The sequence below is a fragment of the Penicillium verhagenii genome, assembly GCF_028828195.1.
Source record: "Penicillium verhagenii strain IBT 33310 chromosome Unknown utg000003l_segment0_segment0, whole genome shotgun sequence".
NCBI classification, from domain to species: domain Eukaryota; kingdom Fungi; phylum Ascomycota; class Eurotiomycetes; order Eurotiales; family Aspergillaceae; genus Penicillium; species Penicillium verhagenii.
This window is the reverse complement of record NW_026643167.1, coordinates 2,708,189-2,730,717: the sequence shown is the minus strand read 5'-3', so window position 1 is coordinate 2,730,717 and position 22,529 is coordinate 2,708,189. Positions and strand designations below refer to the sequence as shown.

At 48.7% G+C, this 22,529-nt stretch overlaps 9 protein-coding genes across 9 annotated transcripts; 7 read left to right on the top strand and 2 right to left on the bottom strand.

Annotated features, from left to right (window-relative positions):
- Window positions 1-813: 813 nt before the first annotated feature.
- N7466_002403 (putative MFS multidrug transporter) lies at window positions 814-2,695 on the top strand (the record flags this gene model as incomplete). Its single annotated transcript, XM_057161801.1, has 2 exons — window positions 814-2,524; window positions 2,577-2,695. The coding sequence occupies 2 exons, from the start codon at window positions 814-816 to the stop codon at window positions 2,693-2,695; spliced, it is 1,830 nt and encodes a 609-aa protein (XP_057025086.1).
- A 1,097-nt stretch (window positions 2,696-3,792) lies between these two features.
- On the top strand, window positions 3,793-5,923 carry N7466_002402 (Zn(II)2Cys6 transcription factor; the record flags this gene model as incomplete). The annotated part of the gene is made up of 3 exons (XM_057161800.1): window positions 3,793-4,560; window positions 4,619-5,319; window positions 5,374-5,923. The coding sequence occupies 3 exons, from the start codon at window positions 3,793-3,795 to the stop codon at window positions 5,921-5,923; spliced, it is 2,019 nt and encodes a 672-aa protein (XP_057025085.1).
- Window positions 5,924-6,492: 569 nt separating this feature from the next.
- Window positions 6,493-7,017, top strand: N7466_002401 (GFA family protein; the record flags this gene model as incomplete). The annotated part of the gene is made up of 2 exons (XM_057161799.1): window positions 6,493-6,648; window positions 6,733-7,017. 2 exons carry the CDS (start codon window positions 6,493-6,495, stop codon window positions 7,015-7,017), a joined length of 441 nt encoding a protein of 146 aa, XP_057025084.1.
- Window positions 7,018-7,563: 546 nt separating this feature from the next.
- On the top strand, window positions 7,564-10,247 carry N7466_002400 (AP-3 complex subunit beta; the record flags this gene model as incomplete). Its single annotated transcript, XM_057161798.1, has 3 exons — window positions 7,564-7,624; window positions 7,694-7,851; window positions 7,923-10,247. Coding segments are annotated over 3 exons (2,544 nt in total), but the record flags the coding sequence as incomplete, so codon positions are not given.
- A 613-nt stretch (window positions 10,248-10,860) lies between these two features.
- On the top strand, window positions 10,861-11,898 carry N7466_002399 (serine/threonine-protein phosphatase; the record flags this gene model as incomplete). The annotated part of the gene is made up of 3 exons (XM_057161797.1): window positions 10,861-11,089; window positions 11,190-11,533; window positions 11,611-11,898. The coding sequence occupies 3 exons, from the start codon at window positions 10,861-10,863 to the stop codon at window positions 11,896-11,898; spliced, it is 861 nt and encodes a 286-aa protein (XP_057025082.1).
- Window positions 11,899-12,437: 539 nt separating this feature from the next.
- On the bottom strand, window positions 12,438-13,329 carry N7466_002398 (uncharacterized protein; the record flags this gene model as incomplete). The annotated part of the gene is made up of 3 exons (XM_057161796.1): window positions 12,438-12,568; window positions 12,690-13,058; window positions 13,239-13,329. The coding sequence occupies 3 exons, from the start codon at window positions 13,327-13,329 to the stop codon at window positions 12,438-12,440; spliced, it is 591 nt and encodes a 196-aa protein (XP_057025081.1).
- A 925-nt stretch (window positions 13,330-14,254) lies between these two features.
- Window positions 14,255-16,215, bottom strand: N7466_002397 (ankyrin repeat domain-containing protein; the record flags this gene model as incomplete). The annotated part of the gene is made up of 2 exons (XM_057161795.1): window positions 14,255-15,800; window positions 15,863-16,215. The coding sequence occupies 2 exons, from the start codon at window positions 16,213-16,215 to the stop codon at window positions 14,255-14,257; spliced, it is 1,899 nt and encodes a 632-aa protein (XP_057025080.1).
- A 1,702-nt stretch (window positions 16,216-17,917) lies between these two features.
- N7466_002396 (KilA-N domain-containing protein) lies at window positions 17,918-19,599 on the top strand (the record flags this gene model as incomplete). Its single annotated transcript, XM_057161794.1, has 5 exons — window positions 17,918-17,978; window positions 18,089-18,297; window positions 18,361-18,523; window positions 18,579-19,518; window positions 19,575-19,599. 5 exons carry the CDS (start codon window positions 17,918-17,920, stop codon window positions 19,597-19,599), a joined length of 1,398 nt encoding a protein of 465 aa, XP_057025079.1.
- Window positions 19,600-20,580: 981 nt separating this feature from the next.
- On the top strand, window positions 20,581-22,316 carry N7466_002395 (cleavage polyadenylation factor subunit CLP1; the record flags this gene model as incomplete). Its single annotated transcript, XM_057161793.1, has 2 exons — window positions 20,581-20,718; window positions 20,808-22,316. 2 exons carry the CDS (start codon window positions 20,581-20,583, stop codon window positions 22,314-22,316), a joined length of 1,647 nt encoding a protein of 548 aa, XP_057025078.1.
- Window positions 22,317-22,529: the final 213 nt, after the last annotated feature.

The following is a 22,529-nucleotide window of genomic DNA, read 5'->3' as shown; positions in this document are numbered from 1 at the left end:
TCTGCATCTCATACAATTGCCCTTATCTGTCCGACCTGTTCGCAGGCAGCGATCTCCCAGTCTTGGCCATGCTGTCCGACCTGGGCTTTATAGTATCTGAACACATCAATAACAACTTTGCGTTCGACTCTGTCTCCGTGGGTCCGAGATTTATCACCAAATAAACAGCACCATCGTCATCTTGTTTTGTGGACGACTGCTTTTTGATTTAGGTTCTCAAAGTGTACCCCAAGCCTGTTGTGTATTGGCTACAGCAAGCTTATCGGAGCAGCGAGTCCTGCACAGTAATCCGAGAATCGCGGATGGTGTTGTTGCGCAGGGTGCCTGAAGAAAAATTCCTTGAAATTCAAGACTCGGTGATTAAGTCCTAGTACTTGACATGTACGAGAATCAATCAAGTAAAATAAAAGAGGTCAAATCAGAGCAGAACGGGTACGATCCTCGTCTCACTGGGGATCCCGGTTGTCGATCCGATCCCACCTTATCATCCCGGGCTCGTCTTTTTTTTTAAACTTCGCCACTGAAACTTCCTTGCGCTAGGAGTTCCTATTGACTCTGGATTTTTCAGAGCCGGAATCCCTTTCTCCTTGCTCATCTTGATTTAATCAAGTGTGATACAGCGCAGCAGATACTTCCTGGGTTTGTAAGCTCAGCTCAGCCCCGCAGCGTGTTTGGCCCGCCTCGTTCGTATCTTGCTGCACTGCTCGCCAAGTCTCACCAGTTCTCTCCTAACTTCGCCTCCTCTTGTCCATACTAGACTTTCTTCTGCATTCTAGGCTTCTTAATCTTCAATCTTAATTTTTCGCCCTCGCCATGGGCGACGACACTGGCCCATCCTCCGAGGCCACCCCGCTGTTGCGAGAAAATTCCAGCTACCAAAGCACGCAATATCACAGCGTTACCCGCCATACACACGATGTGGAAAGCAGCTCCTCCACCACAGAAGTCGAAGATGATTCGTTTTTCCCCATCTTATCTCGAGTCCAATCCACTTCCCAGATCCTGGATATCGAACCGCCTTTGGACAGAATCCCATCTATTCATTCTGTGAAGAAAAGCAATGCCTCTATCGGCGGCGGTAGCATCGAAGAAGAAGATGACAGCTATGCTGCCCGATTCATTAATGTCTCCCCCACTCGCTTCTGGTTGATTTTCAGCGGTGTCATGCTCGGCTACGTGATTGGGTTCTTCGATTCGACTTTAATGGCGTCAAGTCACCCGGTTATCACGTCCTATTTCCATGCCGCAAATGCGGCTTCTTGGCTGTCGACCGCTTTTCTACTCACCTCGACGGCATTCATGCCTCTTTTTGGACGCGTCTCGGATACACTAGGCCGTAAGCCGGTCTATCTTTTTTCCATTGCCATATTCTTCTTTACTACTGCATGGTGCGGTCTCGCTCAAAGCATTGGCAGCTTTATCGCTGCTCGCGCCCTCTGCGGTCTTGGTGCTGGTGGTGTATTCTCTATGGGTCAGATTCTTTCTAGTGATCTTGTTCGCATCGAGTATCGTGGTGTCTACCAATCGTACATTAATCTGTGCTTGGGCACAGGTAGTTGCTTGGGCCTCGCATTTGGCGGGTTTCTTTGCGACAAAATTGGCTGGCGTAATGCATTCCTGATCCAGCTGCCGTTTATTTTTGTCTATTTCATCACTTCCGCACTTACGATTCCAGCAGACATTGGATTGAAGCAGACAGGATCCGATCGAAAGACCTTATTACAGGTACTGCGCACCATCGATCTAACTGGCTCTTTGTTCCTCGTTCTGTCTGTCACTGCTTTGATCATGGGACTGAACCTGGGGGGAAATGTCTTCCCTTGGGAACATCCAGTAGTCATTGGCTCGTTAGTGGTATCCGTTGTCTTGGCCATCGTTCTTGTCCGATATGAGCGAAATGTGGCTCTCCCTGTCCTTCCGACAGAGTTGCTTTCGAAAGATCCTCGGGCCAGCATAATTTTTGGCAACTTCTTTGGTGCAATGTCCGTCAACACCATGATGTTCAACGCACCGTTGTACTTCCAAGCCGTCAAGCTAGCCAGCCCTACGGATTCGGGATTCCGACTAGTGGCTGCCTCAATTGCCGTGACTATCTCCAGTGTTGGCACCGGATTCTTGATTACCTGGTCGCGGCGTATGAAGCCAACTATTCTCATTGGTGGCTTCTGTATGCTGCTGGGCGGAGTTCTAGCTGGCTTGATGAATGTCAACACATCCCAAGCACTTGCCATGATCTGTGTTTCTTTCAGTAGCCTCGGGCAGGGATTCTCGTTTCCCAGTCTCATGGTCTCGATTCTCGCTACTAGCGATCATGCTGACCAGGCAGTGGCGACCACGACTCTGGGACTGGCGCGTAACCTTGGCTCCGTGCTGGGTGTCTCGATCAGTAGCTGGATCTTCCAGAATGTTTTGTTTTACGAGCTCGAACGTCAGGTTACCGGAGTACACAAGAGGGATATAATTGGTCTTGTCCGCAAATCCATCCGCAGTATCGGTGACTTGGATCAGGTGCATCGGCAGCAAGGTAAATCCAATTCTTTTTCATCCAATTTGTCTCACCGCTGATAACCGCCTAGTGATTGGATCATATGCTTTGGCCCTTCGTGTCACCTTTTTTTCTGCTGCAATCTGGGGTGCGGTCATGTTGTTGATGCACCTCCGACTTCGATTGCCGCGGTTGGGACGCAAGGCATAAAAGTTTGATTGTGCTCTCATAATATCGCCCTTGGAGTTTGTCTTCAACAGTGCACTATGTGCAAGATTAATCTAATGTTTTACATAGAGCATAATCCAACATCGAACATTGAATGCAAGCTCGGGAGTAGTGGGGCGGTTGAACTTCCACTAAGCCTAATTGGTATCGTTATATCATACTAGTATCAGAGAGTCTACATACAGAGGCGTCGGCACTGGAATTACTACCAAACTGGCAATGGGCATTTTATATGAAGCCATTATGAAAGATCGAAAGTTCTTGATGCAATATTGCATGGTCTATTGCAATGTTGATGTCTCTAATTCATACAACTTTCGAACTACAAACCGCCCTGGGAACCCCCTCCCCGCCAACATGTATAAGTTCTAACAATATCGCTTTACTCTCCACCTCTCTCCACTTTCTCTCCACTATTTCCTCTTATACCTCAAATTGGTTCTATTGATTTATCCACTTCATAAGTACATAGTATCCTTGAAGTCACTATATGACTACCAATATACCCGAGTGAAAAATCACTTTATTTACCTAGGACTTTCTGCCAAGAAAAAAAACCCCCGATTAGATAAGCATTTTCGTCCTTGGCCGCTAAATCACTGCATGTGTCATACACACACCCTCATTGGACTCCTCAAGATAGGTTTTAAGAGAGTTTTGACTCTGCCGAATAGACTGGATTGTCTGGGCAATCAATCGCAAGGTTTGCCTCGCTGATGATCACACGTTTTACGGGGTAAACTGACGTCAGTTCTGTCAACAGAGATCTCCAAATTCTTGCCTACCCCTCCTGCGCTTGCCCGCCCTGCCTTGCCCGGCCCGACGATAGCCTTGTAAATATCATAGCAATACCGATCAAAGAGATTTGGTCAGCTGGTCGTGTGTCGTCATCAACTTATTTGTCAAGATTATCCATTTCCTGGCAGTGAACATGGCAATTCGAGTGACAACAGCAAGGAGATCTGTGACACTGAGAAATATTCTTTCCCCTCTGCAGCCGGTCGCCACAGTGCGTGCTGGGGACTGAGGCGAAGCCTGGAAGGCAATCTGGATTTTTTCCAGAAATTTCCGCTAACAAAATGAACCTCACAACTCGTGCCCAGGCAAAGCGCCAGTCAAAGTCGCAATCACCCAAACAAGACCCGAAGGCGAAAACGCCCAAAGCCCAGAAGGAAGACTCGCCACGCTCATCCAGTGCAAGCCGCAAGAAGTCATCTGAGATTGCAGATACCAAGGCAAAGAGGACCCGTACAGGTTGCCTGACGTGTCGTGAAAGACACTTGAAATGTGATGAGGCTTTGGGACGGTGCTTGAATTGCCGCAAATCGGACAGAATATGCCGTCGCGGCGTTCGGTTGAATTTTATTGACATCCAGACTGTTGAACCGCCTCATATTATCGCGCGTGCAAATGGCGCAAAACTAACGTTTCGTGACGACTCGCGCATCATCGCTTCTGAGTATGTCGGAGGTTTTGAGAAATATCCGCCGCCACAACCAGACAGTCCCATTCAAGAAAGGCGACAAGTCCAGCAGGAAGCTTTGAATCTGATGGGGCCCGATCAGCTGGCGAGTCTCTTTCAATCGGTCGCTCATTCTTTTGATCCTGGCTTCGATATTTCTCATTCAGCGACAACGGACTTTCTCTTCGGGTCTGATACCTGGCACGATGCCCATCTTGTACCCGGTGATGAGCTTCTTCCTCATGGGACTTCACATTTTGCTCAAAAACTGTCGATGAAACAGTATAGCGTTGCATATTTGACAGACCCAGAGCAAATTTCTCTTTTGCAGTTGTTCGTGGAAGAAGTCGGTCCCTGGATAGACTCGATGGATTCAATGAGACATGTATGTTCTTGCACTATTTCTAGAAGACTTTGTAACTTCAATTGACGATTTATTCTAGTTTACACAAATTTTACCGTTGCATGCTATTGACGAGCCCTTATTACTCAAAGCGCTTGTGGCTTGTGGCGCTCGGCATGCATCTCTTGCTGACCCCTCTTATGGTGAGGAAAAGGTCTCCCATTACTATGATGCAGCCAATCAGGGCCTTCTGCATTCCCTTCAAGATCCCGATCGTGACTCGGTACTATGTGCAACGGTTGCGCTACTTCTCAGTATTTATGAGATGATGTCGTCGCAACCACTCACAAAACATACTTCCGGATCGAGGGCCTTGGTTCGCGAATGCGGATGGACGGCGAAAACACCCAGTCTGGGCGGATCTTGTTTCTGGGTCAGCGTTAGCATGGAGGTCTTACATTGTCTAAATTATACGTGTCCGTTGTCTTGGAACCCTGATACATGGGGAGTTGACATGCACATGGACCAAGTACAGCCATTTTGGAAAGGTGATGATCAATGGCTCCACCGGATCATTTATATCTGTGCAAAAATCGTTAACTTTCGAGTTTCGACGCAATATTTACAAACCTTGAATGATCCGTCCTCCCAAAATACTCAAATCCACAATGCAGTACAGGAATGGAACCACTACAATGCCTGGTGTGAGCAGTGGATCAATTCTACACCACGTTCAATGAAGCCAATCAGCAGCCTACAGCCATGGCAGACCGAATCTGCATCGACATTCCCGAAGATTTGGTAAGTGGCTGCCTCAAAATACAGCTTTGATCTTCCACTAACCACCATATCTAGGCTCCTTAAGCGACCGGCCACTATTTCTCAATATTTCTACCACGTGGCTTGCATTGTTTTGGCTAGGGCCCATCCCTTGTCATCATCACTACATCTGGAAATGAATAAAATGCAGCAAGTTCATGCATACAACGTATGCGGCCTTGCTGCTAATCTCAAAGACCGAAGCTTGTCGAATATATCGATTCAATGTCTAACCATTGCTGCAGAATCACTGGATGCTCGGAATTCTCAGGAAGAGGTCTTGAACATACTGGACTTAGTTACCAAAGACACTCACTGGCATTCCGAACCAATCAAAGAAAGATTGAAAGGCAAATGGGGCTGGTCACATCCGGAGACTGTAGACCCTGCACATATGCACAACAGCTTCTATGATCTGGACCCCGCGCTACCGATTCACGGGGGCGCTGGCATTTCATCGGGAATCACGAATCCGCTCTTAGATTCAGGGGATTTCTCAATGGAGAACCACCCATACCAGGGATACTATGTTGCTCCGCACCATCGAGTCCCGGACCATTATAATTATGGATCTTATCTTGTTTGATTAACTATCGTCGTTGGAGGCTTCGCTTCTGGTGACCCTTTGTTGTGCTATGCTATATACCCCACGTGAATATTCGCATGAAGAAATGAATACAGCCCCTTTTATGACAACTTCGACTCTAAAACTGAAACTCCAAAACACTTGACCCAATTATTCAAGAATTCATGCATATGATCAGTAGTACTTACTGGTTGGTTGGGAAAGGTAAAGAAAGATAGTACATAGTGACTCACCGAATTCAAGAGGCACTCGAGATGGAACTTGGCGAATGGTAGAGTATTTTTTGGGCCTATTAGCTCGAGTGTTATCCAGGACCCTCTAGAAACAGTAGGAATCATCTAAACACCCATGCAGGGGGCCTGTCGCAAGGGTGGGGTTGGGAATATGATGCGGTGTGTCGCCCCGCGTAGAGTCAATTTCAGATCGTACAACGTTGAGACCTTCATCCCTCTGTCTAGATGTCTGTTTTTTGCACACAATATTTGGAAATTGCATCCTAAAGTTCCAGATGTCTGTTTGAAAACTTCCCAATTTATATCATTGACTTTTAAAATTCTTCTCGGACCACCATGTCAGACAAAGAAATTGTCACCGGCGGCTGCCTCTGTCGCCAAGTTCGCTACGAGGCCACCGGTGCTCCGGTGATGAGAGTGATATGCCACTGCGATAACTGTCGCAAAGTCACCGGATCCATCTGCATGGCCAATAGCTTCTATCTCAAATCTGTAAGTTTCAATATACACATATGTACCAATGAAAGCCTAACTTCAATATGCCATGTGGTTGAAAACTAACTGTATTTATCATAGCAATTTCGCATCCTCGCCGGAGAAGATGTTATAAAAACCTACGACGACAACAACACCGATTCCGGAAATGTTTTAAATCGGTCTTTCTGCTCGAATTGTGGATCTTGCCTTTTTACGACAAGCACCGTTGATGGCGTTACTGCGGATGCGGTGGTGCTGACTTCAGGGACGATGGACTTTGGTGGTGGGAAAGAAGACTGGGTTCCTCAGAGAGAGTTTTATTGTAAGGATCGGGCCACCTGGTTGCCGCCTTTAGAGAATACCATCCAGTCGAGTGGTATGTGATAGATATGTTGTGGTAATATGGATGCATTCTATGCATTTAAACATTTGAAGCCACCAGTGGGTTTCATTGAGGTCGAAGTCGTCAGGTATACCAGCGGGCGCTTTTCGAGACCAAGGAGAAGGCATTCGAAGCTCTCTGGCTTGGCCGCAGAGTTTCTTTACATAATGTTTTATTGCTGCAGGACTTCACACGTAGCTGTGAGTTGAACAGATCTTACTTAGTGCACCTGTCCTCGTCGAGAATGCATCTAGAGCTGTTTCCCTCAACACGGGCACAATCCACCACTGTGATAATTCCAATCTTTCCCCGCATTTGAGATCCCTTCATCTTCAATCTGTGTAAGATACCGTGTGAAAATAAAATAAAAAGATAGGTTGTAAGTGTTGGACGTGGATGGAAATCTGGAATAGGCGCGTGACGAGACTTGACATCGGAGGTTGTGCTGCGTGCATGCTCCTCCGCGGCTCCGCCTTTCCTCCCCCCACCTACTGTCTTCCCTCATCTCCCCCAAGCCCCAGCCAATTCCTGCACGTCTGAGAGTAGGCACCTCAGAGGCGGGTATCAATATGGAGACAATTTCCAGGATATCTTCGATGCTAGAAACAGGTGAGATCGTTTCCTATTCTTGCGCCTCCTTTTGACATGAAGCTGACCACGGAACCACTGTGCGCATAGCTCGAGAGCTCACCCTGGAAGCTGCCCAGTCCGCCGCGAGCAACAGGATTTTGAAACCGGATTCTTTCTCACGCACTCACAGTGTGGCCCAAATTAAAAAACTTCTGGATAGTCGGCATGAGCGGGAAGTCCTGGATGGAATGCGGAAGGTCATCTCGGTATGGCGATGGCGTAATAGAGAACAATTTGGAGAGATACGATGGCTAACTTAATACTTTCCACCAAATAGTTGATGTACCAATCCCAATCCTCCCATCCATTCTTTTCCGCCGTGGTCAAGAACGCAGCCAGCGCCAACCTGGAGGTCAAGAAGCTAGTCTACATCTACCTTGTCCACCATGCGGAGGCAGAACCGGATTTGGCGTTACTGTCCATCAACGCCATTCAAAAGTCCTTGACAGATTCGAACCCACAGATCCGAACTATGGCCCTGCGAACAATGTCTGGGATTCGCGTGCCGGTGATCAGCCAGATCGTGTCACTAGCCATCAAGCGCGGGTGCGGCGATATGAGCCCGCACGTACGGAAAGCAGCCGCCCTGGCTATCCCCAAATGCTATCGCCTAGACCCGAACACGCTGCCTCAATTGGTTGGATATATAACAACTCTTCTTGGAGATTCGCAATATTTCGTTGTTGGCGCGGCCGTGGCCGCATTCTTGGAAGTCTGCCCGGAGCAGATTGATCTGGTTCATAAGCATTACCGCAGCTTGGTCAAGAAATTGGTGGATATGGATGAGTGGGGTCAACTAGCAACGTTACGCCTCTTAACCTTTTATGCGCGCCAATGCTTTCCGCGTCGGACGCAGAAGGTGAAACAGGCGGTAACCAAGTTTTATGATGATGATGAAGCAGAACAGCTGAACGACCAAAATGACGGCGAAGAGTACGAAATACCTGTGGTAGACCCTGATCTTGAACTGCTCCTGCGGGCGTGCAAGTTATTACTCCAAAACAGAAACTCGGCCGTCATTGTCAGTGTCGTTCGCTGCTTCCTTTACCTAGCACCTCCTGAATATCTTGCTACGGCTGTCGGGCCATTGGTGGCTCTTCTTCGAAGCCCGCAGGATATGCAGTTGATTGCGCTTTACAATATCGTGGCAGTCGCTTTAAGAGAACCCAAGCCTTTCACAAGGTACATCGCCCACTTCCTCGTTCATGCCAATGACCCACCACAGATTTGGCGTCTAAAGTTGGAAGTTCTTACTATGACATTCCCGCATTGTGGAAAGCATTGGAAGGGGGTTATAATTAGTGAACTGGAACATTTTTCCAAGGGTGCAGATCCTGAGTTGGTTCGCGAAAGTGTGCGAGCGATTGGACGCTGTGCTCAGGGCGACTCCACCACCGCAGATATGTGCCTGCGCATTCTACTTGGGCAGGTCTCTAGTCTTGACGGAAACTTAGTTTCTGAGTCTCTGACTGTTATTCGACATCTGATTCAACAGGACCCGACCTCGCATAAACAAACTGTCATTCAGCTTGTTACGTATCTTGGTACCACCACAAATGCCGACGCCAGAGCCACGATTATCTGGCTCGTGGGTGAGTTCGCAGGCATAGATCCTGACCATAACATCGCCCCAGATGTTCTTCGTGTTCTGATTAAGGGATTTACCGAGGAATTGGAGGTTGTTAAGCAACAAATTGTTCTACTTGGTGCCAAAGTGTACCTCCAGCATCTCTTGAAAAACCAGCCACAGGAGTCAGCAGAGCCCGTTGCTCCGACATCTCCTGATCGCTCTGCCAAGATCGAACATGCCATCCGCAACGAATGGACGGAGGATCAGGCCGATGACCATACGGAGTCAAATGAAGTTCCTGAAAATGAAGCGGCTGTAAAGGAACAAATTGGCACTAAAGAAGAAGAGGATCGTATCACATTACTTTGGCGGTACATTCTCCTACTCGCGCGTTACGACACCTCATATGATCTCCGTGATCGTGCTCGCCTCTACAAATCGCTTCTTGCTACTCCATCTTCAACCCAGTTGGCCAGCCTGCTTCTTCTTGCCCCCAAGCCCGTTCCGCATGCCCCCAGTCCCTCTGAAACACGCAAGGATCTCCTTGTAGGGACCGCAACCCTTGTCGTAGGCCCCGATGCCGGTTATCATGGGCTCCGTGGCTACACCAATATACCAGATTGGGTACAACTAGGACAAGAACCCGATCCTAGTCTCCGCATTGAAGATATCAAATCAGAATCTGCTTCGACCCCGAGCTCATTGACTGCCGGCCAGAAATTAGACCAAGCGCTTCGCCAGCATCAGGCCACCGCACCACCGCGACGACCAAATGGATCAGCAGCCATTGGAGGCGCAAGTGGCAAGAAAACTTTGGATCAGTGGCTCGGGGAAGAGGAAGAAGAAACCGAGTCTGAGACCGAGTCCGAAGAAGAAACGGATTCGGAGGAGGAGACGGACTCTGAAGAAGACGACTCCGGTGAGGAGTCAGAAGAGGAGGATAGCGACGAAGAGGAGACTGATTCTGAGAGTGAAGCTGCCCATAAAGAAGCTCAGCAGTTGCTTAGTCACTCCGGCGGCCAAGCGCATTGATTGAATGCGTAGATGTTGCCCTTGTTACAAACTAGACTAAATGTTCCACTCAATTGGCACTTGGGTGGTATCGACGCTGAAGATCTCATTCAGCAAGCTGTATTGCCTACTACTACATACCAGTATACATACCAAAGCCTCTAAAGCCTTTAATCATCTCTCTTTCTTTTTATCTATAGAGTATGGAGTCACGTGGTATGGCGGTGAATCCCATCGAGGCAGTATCCCCAGGTCCGCTCACTGGAAAAGGCTGGGACTCTCGTGTCGAACTCCGGAGGAATTGTTGCTGTGCTGATCTTCCTCGTCACCATGCCTGCTGTACACCGACTATCCATCCCTAATCTCCGTTGATCTCCATCCAAATATCCCATATTTTGTCTCTGCCAGGCCTCTCTCTCTTAGCCTGAGCAGAGCACCTCTTCTGTGCGGCTGCATTCCGCTTAGTTTCAATACCCCTCCTCGTCAGGGGCTACACACTCCCTCGTCTCTGTCTCAGTACCTTTCGCCAACATGCCCGGCCTTCCCAGTATGTTCAGAGTGGGGCTAGAAATTTCAGCCTGGCCACGCCGGCATCGATTGCGGAGAAACACGAGCTAACGCTAGTGTAGCTAGTATGGACCTCGATGAGTGCATCGCGCGGCTCTATCGGAAAGAGCTCCTTGCAGAGCCATTAATTGAGGCAGTCTGTGCGAAGACAAAAGAGCTGTTGATGAAGGAGAGCAATGTGGTTCATATTCAGGCGCCAGTCACCGTTGTCGGAGATATTCATGGCCAATTCTTTGATTTATTAGAGATCTTCCGTATTGGCGGGTTCTGTCCGGATACAAATTATCTTTTCCTCGGTGAGTGACCAAAGCCTGCGCACAGCTAAAAAATTGGCTACGGAGACACTTTAGCTGTGAACGGATGGGAACGATTTTGCTAATGTCCCTGGATCTATAGGTGACTATGTCGACCGTGGCCTATTCAGTGTGGAGACCATCTCTCTCCTCGTCTGCCTCAAATTACGATACCCCCACCGAGTCCATCTTATCCGCGGTAATCACGAATCCCGTGGTGTCACCCAATCCTACGGCTTCTACACCGAGTGCGCGCGTAAGTATGGCAATGCCAACGTGTGGCACTACTTCACAGACATGTTCGATTATTTAACATTGAGTGTGGTGATCAACGATGAGATTTTCTGCGTCCATGGCGGTCTTTCTCCTTCAATTCACTCTCTTGATCAGATCAAGATCATTGATCGGTACCGTGAAATTCCTCACGAGGGCCCGATGGCAGATCTGGTCTGGTCTGATCCCGATCCCGAACGAGATGAATTTTCTCTCTCCCCCGTGGAGCTGGCTATACTTTTGGAGCGCAGGTTGTTCGGAAGTTCCTCGAGGTCAACAAGATGTCACATATTCTGCGAGCGCACCAGCTGTGCAATGAGGGTTATCAGATCCTCTTCGATGATCGATTAAGTACAGTTTGGAGTGCGCCCAATTACTGTTATCGCTGTGGAAACCTGGCCAGTGTCCTGGAAGTCAGCGATAATATGGAACGCTTCTTCAACATTTTCGATGCGGCGCCTGAGAATGATGTCCACAGGAGCGAGCAACAGGCACAGCAGAACCGGGACTCTATGCCAACGATTGACTATTTCTTGTGATACCCATGATGATTTATTACGTTTTGCGATTTTGCTTCTTTTCCAGAATTTCCATTTCTTCATTGTCCTTTATCCAGCATTGATTGCATCCACCATACAGGAGTTGGGGACGGGGTGGAATAGAACACGACTGCATACTCACGGATTACATTGGGCTGTTTCACGTTACAATTGGGAAAGTACTATATCCACCTTGATCGAAATCGGCAAGCAAAATAGAAGCTGAGAAGACAGCAAGATACATCATGACCGGGACTGATATCAGTAGCAAACTTTGTTGTGTTCTTAGTGATGTCCTGAGCTATCTGATTCGGGATCTCCAGGAGCCCGAATAAAATCAACAGGTAAAGCAAAAGAGAAAACCAATACAGACTAAAGAGTTTCAACACACTGCACCGCCAGAAGCCCCAATCGGGAACAACCTTGAAAAGACTTGTCTATCAGGCTTTTTCAAGTAAAAGAAATTCGTCACGCTTGGAATAAACAATGGGCCGCTCAAAGAAGCTCAAACGAAGTTAAAAGTCCAAAGACATCCCGATTTACCACTCCTTGGTGATATCGAACGACCACTCGAACTGGAGGTGGGTGTGTTCATCATCATCCAAGAACTTGGACACGGCGTTGTAGTGGCCACGGAGAAGCATGCCAGAAGGAGCTTCCTCCTCAGCAACTAGAAAAGAAGAAAGACAAATCAGCATCAAATCAAATCTCTCCTCTAACCCTTAAGCAGATCTATCTGCCCAAGGTGGGTTGACTTGGTCTTGAGTCAATTGTCAGATTTTTGAACTTACATTCCTTCACATAGACGGGCTTCTGATCAGTGCTGGGCGCAAAGCTTCCCAACATCTCCTGATCCTTGCTAACACGAACACCCTTGCGCTTGACAACCTGGAGGTACTTGAGACCGCTCAGAACGTCGTGGTTCACCTGGAAGACCACCTGGATGTGGAACTTGGCGCCCTCCTTAATGGTGAAGGGCTGGTCCTTGAGCTTGCTGACAGCTTCGGGGGTAGCCAAATCGATTGTCACATCGGGACGGCCCTGGACGCGCAGAGCGAGGGACTTGATAACACACTTGGGGTCACCAGCCTTTCCAACGGGGTTGCCAGCGTTCAGGCCCAAAGAGGCCTTCCATCGGACCATAGCTTCGTCATCCTTGTCTGTTTGGGTAACATAATATTAGTTGGTGTTGGTTGTGTTTTTGCGGTTGTTCGTTAGGTTGGTCTGTTCCATGTTTATGTTGTGAGGGGAAGCGGCAAATGGCGGGTAGAGGTGTATGGTGGATATATGGAGGCCCCCATATCATTCAAGTGGGACGAGGAAGAAACGGTATCCCTTACCAAGCTGCTGGTACTCCTCCATAGTCTTCTTCTCACCGACCTTGAAGCCTTCGGTCTTGGTGGCGGCCAGATCATCGTGGTGGTCGGACATGTTGGGTAAGGCGGGGGTAAAGTTGAAACTTGAAAGTAATCCGGGGGAAGTAAACAAAGAGGAATTGGGTCGCGGAGAGTGCTGCGCGAGGCGATTGCAATGGGAGAAGAGATGCAGGTAAAGGAAGTCAAGGAAAAAAATGTTCAAAAGAGGAGAAGAAAAAAAGGGGGGCAAGACACGATGCTCCTCATCCCACTTTGTCTCCTGACTCTCCCATAGTGGGGTTTAAAAGGCGGTGGAGAGGGGCGAGGCTATTCGGATTCCCTAGTGCATTGCATCTGGTCAAGTATTGTGCAGGTACCATCTGCAAGTTAATTTGGAGTTCAATTGGACTTTGCGGAGACTGCCAGTCGGTTTTTCTTGTTGGTCATGGCGAAAAATGTGTCCATTGACTCTATCTATATCTACTAGTAAATAGTGTGTCCCCAAAAGCAAATCTTGGCCCCACCAGGACAGACCGATTTTAAACATACGTAACGGTACATCGGTACAATGTCTGGGGAGGTGATTGGGAAGCAAGAGAGACAATATCCCCACTTAGCTACAGATGATCAGCACTAATCAATTTGGATTTGTGCTTTCTACGAATTACAACATCCCAGCCTAGTGTAGCGAGCACTTGGAATGTTTTCATTGCATGTGCATATATTGGAACTAGGCTATATATGGCCCGCTCCTATGTACTACTTGAGTAGATGAAGTTCTATGTAGGAAACAGGTACATACCTAATAGGTATGATAAAACCTAGGAACTTCAATGTTCAAATGTCAACTGGTTCTAAAAAGATTTCAAATGTTCTATTTGGCTATTCTAGGCAGACATAAATAGTGTATCCATCCATTATCAATAAATCTATATGCATACTTCAGCGCCAGCGCCAAAGTGGAATAGGATCTAAACCTTGCGCAACTTCCACCTAAATATTTAATTTACGCTGAAGAGCGACATCCTCTTCGAAATTTCTCCAGCCATTGAGCCCAGTCCCCCTAGAGCAGACCCAGAGCCATTGTCAGGGCCATATCCATGCTTTAGAAATAAGGCAAGGATTTCGGATTTCCCCTGCTGCATTGCCTGTATCAATGGAGTTTGCTGACGACCATCTTGTCGATTAGGATCAGCGCCATGCTCAAGCAGCAACTGAGCCATCCGAGTACTTCCTTTACCAACAGCCTTGAGAAGGGGCGTATGCCCAGCATGGCCCGTTCTGTCAGCATGGGCACCACTGCGGAGGAGCAGCTGTGCAACCTGATACCGATCGCACGCAGCAGCATAAGAAAGCGCTGTCTCGCCCGAGGCGGTAATACCATTGGGATCCGCGCCGAAATCCAGCAAAAGCTTAGTCAAAGCCAGATTACCGGTTCCTGCAGCCTGTGAGAGAGCCGGCTTGCCATACACAGATGCTGCATTGGGATCCGCACCGCGGTCCAGAAGTAGCTCAGCGATATCGTTGTATCCGCGCAGCGTAGCGACGGACAGCGCCGTCTCCCCGCCGTGCCCCATTGCGTCTAGCTTTGCGCCGTAGTCCATGAGAAGCATAACGACGTCGTAATGGCCGAAGGCGGCAGCGATAATCAGGCCCGTCTGTCCGAGAGGGTTCTCGGTGTTCGCGCTTGTGCCCTTTTCAAGCGCACATTTGATTCCGTATACGTCGCCGATCTTGACTAACGAGCAGAACTCGCCTTTGTTGTTGGTCATTTTGAATTTCATTCGGCTCATTAGGTTGGGCCTCTTGCCTCGCTTGACTGCGACTTGTGGTGAGCCGAACATGGAGAATCGGTTGAAATTGCCTTCGGACGCGGAGCGGCCTCTTGCTTCTAGCTTTATAGGGATGGTGCCGTAGCCGGCTGCTTTTTGGTCGGAAGAAGAGCTGGGTATCAAAGGAGGCTTTGGCTTTGAGATCGCTGAAGATCGGAAGACCATTTGGTTGTCATATGCGTCGAGTGGGTTGAATATGTCTCTCGCTCCGGGGAAATCATCGAGAGCTCGCCCTGGTAGTCGGCGAGGGACCTGGCGATTGCTGACCTCGATCTCGACGGCAACGGAGACGGGAATATCATTGACCGGCACCGAATCATTCTCCCAGCAGCATTCGCTGTCAAGATAATCACTTGAACTTCTCGAGTACTCTGAGGAAGACCTGCTATCCTCATTTGACGAGTTTGTGAATGTTGTTGGCGATGGGGGCATGGGAATTTCGGGCGCCGGTGGTTGTATAACAATATTTCCGAGGAGCTTGCTCTCGAGTGCTGCTTTTCGGAGAGTCATGAGGATGAAGTCATACTCCTGGAAAGACTGTTCTGGTGTCATGCCAAAGTCCTGCAGCTCTCGCTGCAGATCCCTCCATGCCTTGTCTTTTTCGAAGAATGAACCGTCCTTGAAAAGATTCGAGACAATGTTTGCGTTTCGCCTTCCGGTGGCAACATGAACGATGTAATCCCGAAGCATTTGATTCATCTTGTTCTGTGACGATCTATATGCATATGTAAACGTTAGAACATGGATAGGCACAGAGCTGTTCAAAATTCAACGTACACTACCATACGGGCGTTCATAATGCTCAGACCAAAATTCATGTCATCAATCAGAGCGCGAACATCCTCGATGACCTCCGGCGAGTCAACTTCAGTTGTACTTTTCTGGACTTTCTTCAAGTCCACCAGGATAGAGTGATAAATCTTCAACTTCCTTTGTTCCTGGGGACCCGCGATCTCTGGGCATTCAAGGAAATGTTTCCCTGAGAGACCAAGGAGGGCAATGAGTTGACCAAGCTCATTCTTTGCGTGGCAGGTCAGAACCGATGTCTCTGAGGTGTCATAGAGCAGTTTTGCTACTTGTTTGAGAGCTGCAATCTGATGCAGAGGTTTGTCTTCAGGTATAACCATCATGGCAACAAGAGCAAGAAAAGGATAAGCAGCATATCACCAGAAGGCGCGACATAGTCACAGCGGGGCGTGGTGGCTATAAGTAAGAACTATGATTGATGTAGGATTACCGGAATGGGACTGGGGCGGATGACTATGTCGCTGGTAGCCTCGTACGTACTCGGCCCCCAAGCAGTGGCAAGGCGACCATGGGCAAATGTTTCACAGCTGGAACAAATACATCATTCTCGATAATCAGAATAGCATAAGACATCATTTCCATGATTTGTTGACCAAAATTGTAGACAAAAAGAAAGTCGTGCCGCTGCGAAGTGGGCACTGGGACAAACATGTAAAGGCTTACGGGGGGGTGGGGAAGGTTGGAAACCACGATGCAACACTTTTGGTATCAGATGGTTTTATTTACAGTGAAAATGATGGTCGATTCTCGCGGAAATCTCGCTACTTGATCGGGTTGGGCGTCGTATTTTAGGAATTTTAGGAATTTAATGATTTGAAATATTCCCCATTCAGGCGACAACGGCATATAATATATTCGCCCAAAGTGGTAAAGAGTTATATGGGGAAATTGTACATGTACACTAGTCCCGATCATGAAATGTTTCAAAACTGGAATATCCCTAGCAGTAGGAGGTGAATACTGTACACTCGATTCCAGAGAGAAATGCGGACCAGGGCAGCCTTGCCCAGTAGAAATAGCCCGGTTATGTACTTTGTTTCCAACGTTGGCTCGCGAGTTGCCATTGGGTATTAGGAAACTTGGACTTCAGTACGTGTTTATACTGCACAATTTACTGGCGTTCTTTGGGTGTTTAAAAAGAAGCATCTAACATTTTTCCTTCAGTACTGATCAACAAGCAGGCAATTTAACCTTTTTAGGATATCGTGGGGTTCCACCGTCACGATAACGAAGACTCGAAGCGGGAGGTGGGGGAGATGATGTGGCAAGATCCTGCATAATGCTAGACCGCCTTGACATCTGGATGCAGTGATTCAGGTAGCTAGCTGAACAGGGGAATAGGCTAGAAGGGATTGAAGTTGGGTCTTTTGAAGAATGTGGAGAGGGAATTGTTAGAATCTAAAGAAGGATATATGAGGTATACTATAGTATATAAGTGACATTTCTTTTTTTTTACCAAGTTTTATGTATCGATCGAATGTATCATTTTATCTGTAAATAGGATTGAATGGACTGGTATAGTAGTAAAATATGACAGAGAATAAGGAAATAAGAGAAAAAAAGCAAAACAAACGAGGAATGAGGGCGGGTCACGGGTCACGAGGTCTCCGCTGTTTCCCAACGAGATGGTATTACGGGAACACTGTATTGATCTGATTGACCACTGATATCTGTCAAATACATTCATCATACATCGCCGTAACCGGACCTTACCGGAAAGAGCAAGGTCCGTACGAAGGCCTCATTCCCATCGCGAAAGCCTTCTCCCCTGATTGTTCTGAATTTATCCTTTATCGCGCTTCTTTCATTCGAACTTCTTTTGGGAGTGATAACCGTGCATTGACTTGTATTTTGGACTGTCGCGGCGTGTTGACTCGCCCTATCCCGCATTATCCCCCCGCCCGGTATCAAAGTCCGACCCGCCTTTTCTTCCTAGCGACGCGCCTGCTACGTGGCCGTGGGCGCATCTTGTTCGCAACCTTCTAGACATCCAACACATCTTCGATCCTGTCGCAACCATCCACCATGTCGCGAGAACTTCCCAAGAAGACCAACCCACTCATCTTGAGTGATGCTACACCGGCCTGTAAGTGTCATCTCAACGGCGCGTGGTCGCGCGACCGCGTCTTCTAACTGCCATCTCCTGGATCCATCCAACGTGCCATCTCTAACCTGTCGATTTTCCCCGTCCTATAGATGAAGAGCTTCTTGCGCGCCGCCGTCTTGGCAAGACCAACCTCTCTGTCAAGCCTGGCCAGATTGGCACCTCGAATGCGACCAAGATCGAGAATCTGGGCTTGTTTGAGTATGCTCACCTTCGGGCCCCTCTGCCCAAGGATTTGAAGGGCTCGGAGATCTTCCCTTCACACAACTCTCAACAGCACCCGGAGACTTACTTTTTGATGGTAAGAACATTCCATACGCCCCATATCAATATACGCCAACCGCTGACTTTACCGGGTGAATAGCGAAGGAGCAAAGATGGATTCGTTAGTGCCACTGGCATGTTCAAGATTGCCTTCCCATGGGCCAAGGCCGAAGAGGAGCGTATTGAACGGGAATATCTGAAGAAACGCGAGCACACCAGCCAGGAAGAAGTTGCTGGCAATGTGTGGATCGCCCCATTGTTTGGTACGTCTGAACATCCTGTCCGTACAAACAAACACCTTCTGACCATAATTTCTAGCTCTTGAACTTTCCAAAGAGTACCGAATGTACGACTGGGTCCGTGCCTTGCTAGACTCCACCGATATTGCACAGAGTCCGTCTAGTGCGAAGAAGCACATCACCCCGCCACCCAAGTTTGAACTGCCTGATTCGGATGAACTCTCTCTGGCTCAGCGCCGCAGCCGCCGCTCGGTCTCTCCTACTAAGAGATCTACTACTTCCCCCCGTAAGGCTCGGACAGCCCGCTCTACAAAGGAGGCCCCTAGCACTCCCTCTACGTCTGCTGCCAATGATAGCCTGCAAAAGGCCCTGGAAGTCACAGCCGAAACTGAATTGGATTTAGCAAACGGGATTTTGGAGAGCGTGGAAGACTTTGGACTCAAGACCGGCGGCTCCCCAGAGAAGAAGAAGAAGTCGAGTACGATGAGGCACAGGAAGGTCGCCGCCGAGACCATTACTGAGGCCGACGAGGAGAACGAAGAGGAGAACGACGAGACCAAGAAGCAGGAGGATGAAAAGAAGGTCAAGGAGGAGAAGAAGGAAGAGAAGAAGGCAGAGAAGAAAAAGAAGAAGGATGTCAAGGAGTCCAAAATTGAGGCCGAGACCGAGACTGTCAAGGCCTCCGCTACAGAAACCGCTGAACCCACCCAGGCCACACTCTCCGTTGACCTGCCCATTCTTCTCCCTGAAGTGCCGTCCGCCAAGGAAACGGAGGAGATGATTGCCATGGCCAAGGAGATGGTGGAGGATGCCATCAAGACCCAAACCTCCGAAGGCACAGTTACAGGATCACCATCCGTCAAGGTCACCAAGAAGCGCAAGCCTGAGGATGACGATGAAGAGACAGCGGCTGAGGCTAGCCAGAGAGCAAAGAAGGCCAAGGTTCTGGAGGAGAAGCTCAAGCGCGAACGGGTTCGGAACCGTGCTCTCTTTGGTGTTTCCGCTGCCTTTGCACTCGCGTACGTATTCAAACCTCGAGTCTTTGAAAGACAATCATTGCTGACATATCTCCCAGTGCTTCAATTCCTTACTTCTTCTAAATTGATGATCTAATTCGGGTCATGGTTGGATAACCTGGCCAAAATTACCACCCCCTTCCCCCTTCTCCCCATATTCCCCAGCTCTGGAGCCTTGTACTGACAGACTTGGCCTGGAAAGTATTATTTTGGATTCCCCATGCCGCTTTGCCATTGTTCTATTCAGATGACAGTGTGCTGTTTGCTCCCCCTCTTCGTTTTGGATAATTCAATCCTACAGAATCTGGACACTGAAATCACTTCTCCCATTCCCACTTGTTGTTTATGATAAATATATTTCTCATTCTTCTTTGCCATGGTACCTACCACGATCCCTGAGGCCATTGAATGCTTCCCTTCTTGAATGTCCCTCCTGTACTTGCCCTCGATATGAAACCTTTTTTTTAATATCTTCAAGTTGCTCCGACCCTTGCACAAGACCTTGAATTCACCTCCAAAACAAAAAATTAATCACCAATTCTCCCCAATCCCCTTGATCCTTGGTCCCTCCCACAGCCACGAACCCCTCTATACCAAATGCTCTGCCAATGTCCTTTTTGCTGTTTTACACTAGCTGCGTGAGATCTGGTATAGCTAATAATAGGTGGCCTAACAGTCGCCTTTAAATGCAATAAACACATATATAATGCTCAAATTGCTTTTTCTGGTTGTTAAGATAGGTTGAATCAAGCTGATGTTATCAACTCAAATATAAAAGAGAAGTAAGAGTCCAGTACATACTAGTAGTATGTCAGTTTTGTCGTAGAACTAACATTTGAAGTTGGAGAAGCTCAAGTGGAGCGGGGCGGGCGTTAGAGAGCGGAGATGCAAACACGTCAAAAGTCCAAAAACGACGGCGATAGCAACGAGAATAACGACAACAGTGATAAGACAAGCTCCTGCAACTTGCAAAATTACTTTTTCCAATTCCTTAACCTCCCACAACCTTGACTGTGCTTCAAACATCTGAGCTACCCTGCAATTCTTCGTCAATCTCGCGGCTCGATGTCTCTTCCGGGCCTAGAGCTCACCCAGCCCTCCGAGGAGAGGCAATATGCTGTCGCCCCGCCGGCGCAAATCACCCTGAACCCAGGTTCAGAGTGGAGATTCGAGGTCGCGTTTGGTCACATCGTCAAAGTTAAGGTACGTCCATGATATATGATCGCACAATCGCAGGATGATTTGATTCCGTATCATGAGAGCAACATCACTCACCCATCACCGCATCACAGCTTCTGAACGGAACCGCCGAACTCTTCGGAACCGAACTCGCCGAGTCACAAACATACACATTCACCGGCACTAAAGCTGCAATCTACACATGGCACGGCTGCGAACTCGAAATCAGCGCCGGTGACACCGCGACCACCACCACGGTGGATGGATCCACGTCCGCAGCAGGCCGCGGCGCAGGCGGCTGCCAGAGCGAGTACACGTCCGATGACACCTCCATGGTGGAATATGCCAATCTCCACTTTGCGCTCGAGTCAATACGGGAGGATTCGCAAGGATCAGGCAAGGATGGTCCTCGGGTGTTGTTGCTGGGTCCCGACAACGCGGGCAAAACCAGCTTGGCCAAGACCCTTACTGCGTATTCGACGAAGCTTGGGGGACAACCGCTGGTTGTGAATCTTGATCCGACGGAAGGCATGCTCAGCGTTCCGGGTACATTGACCGCGACGGCGTTTCGCACAATGCTGGATATCGAGAATGGCTGGGGCAACAGTCCCATGTCGGGGCCTAGCCCTGTGCCCGTGAAACTGCCGCTCGTCTACAGTTATCCGTTGCCTAGTCCGTTGGACGGCGAGGGCGCGGTCTACCGGCCCATTGTGTCGCGCTTGGCGCTTCAGGTTACGGAGCGCATGGCTAAAGATGAGGATGTTCGTCGCACGGGAATCATTGTCGATACACCGGGTGTCCTGAGCTCTGGCAAGCCTGGAAGTCTTGAATTGATCAATCATATCGTCACCGAATTCGCTATTACTACCATCGTGGTCCTGGGCTCGGAGCGCCTGTACAGCAACATGGTCAAGCAATACGATAATAAGCCCAGTTCAAGTGCTGCCGCGGCCGTTTTCGATGAGCGGGTCTCTGTTGTGAAGCTCTCAAAATCTGGGGGCTGCGTTGATCGCGATGCGGCCTTCCTCATGAAAACACGCGAGTCCCAGATTCGATCCTACTTCTTTGGCAATTCGGCTCCTTCGAATGCTCTCACGACCGCCATTACCTTATCTCCTTCTACTTTGCAAGTCGATTTCTCTTCCCTAACAGTCTACAACTACACCGTCACTTCTATCGAGGACGAAGATGAAGACGACTATGACCCGTCCCAACTTAGCACAGGCGACTCTTTCCTCCCGGGTGGAGGCGTTGACGATTATTCCCCGCCAAAACAAGAACCAGATCGCGCTGCACCTCTTCCCGGCATCGTCGGTCTTTCGTCCGACCAGCACATATCCTCCGGGCATTCATATGCTAATAGCAACATTCCTCTAAAACGGATCCTTCCCCCTGCGCCTTTGGCCCTGGAAAATACTCTCATCGCTATCACCCACGCGCCGACTACTGCTTCGCCAGCTGGTGTCCGTGATGCCAGCATTAAGGGATTCCTCTATGTCGCCAATGTGGACGCAGAGAAAGGGAAGATCTTACTTCTGTCACCAATTCGGGGAACGATTCCCTCGGCAGCTATGATCTGGGCCAGGCGTTGGCCTGATGAGGTTGTTGGGTTGGTTGGTTGATCAGATGGAAATATCTCCACCCTTGCATATGTCGACTGGCTTTGATTTAATAAGCATTGGAGTTTTTGGGATCCATATACCTCAAATTTGAACATTCTCACCTTGATGTCACGGGGATCTACATGCATCTGAAATGACAACGAATCATACGCTTTGAGCGATCGCAAGATACAGATATTTCCACAGCAGTAGAGATGTCTCCCTTCAACATTC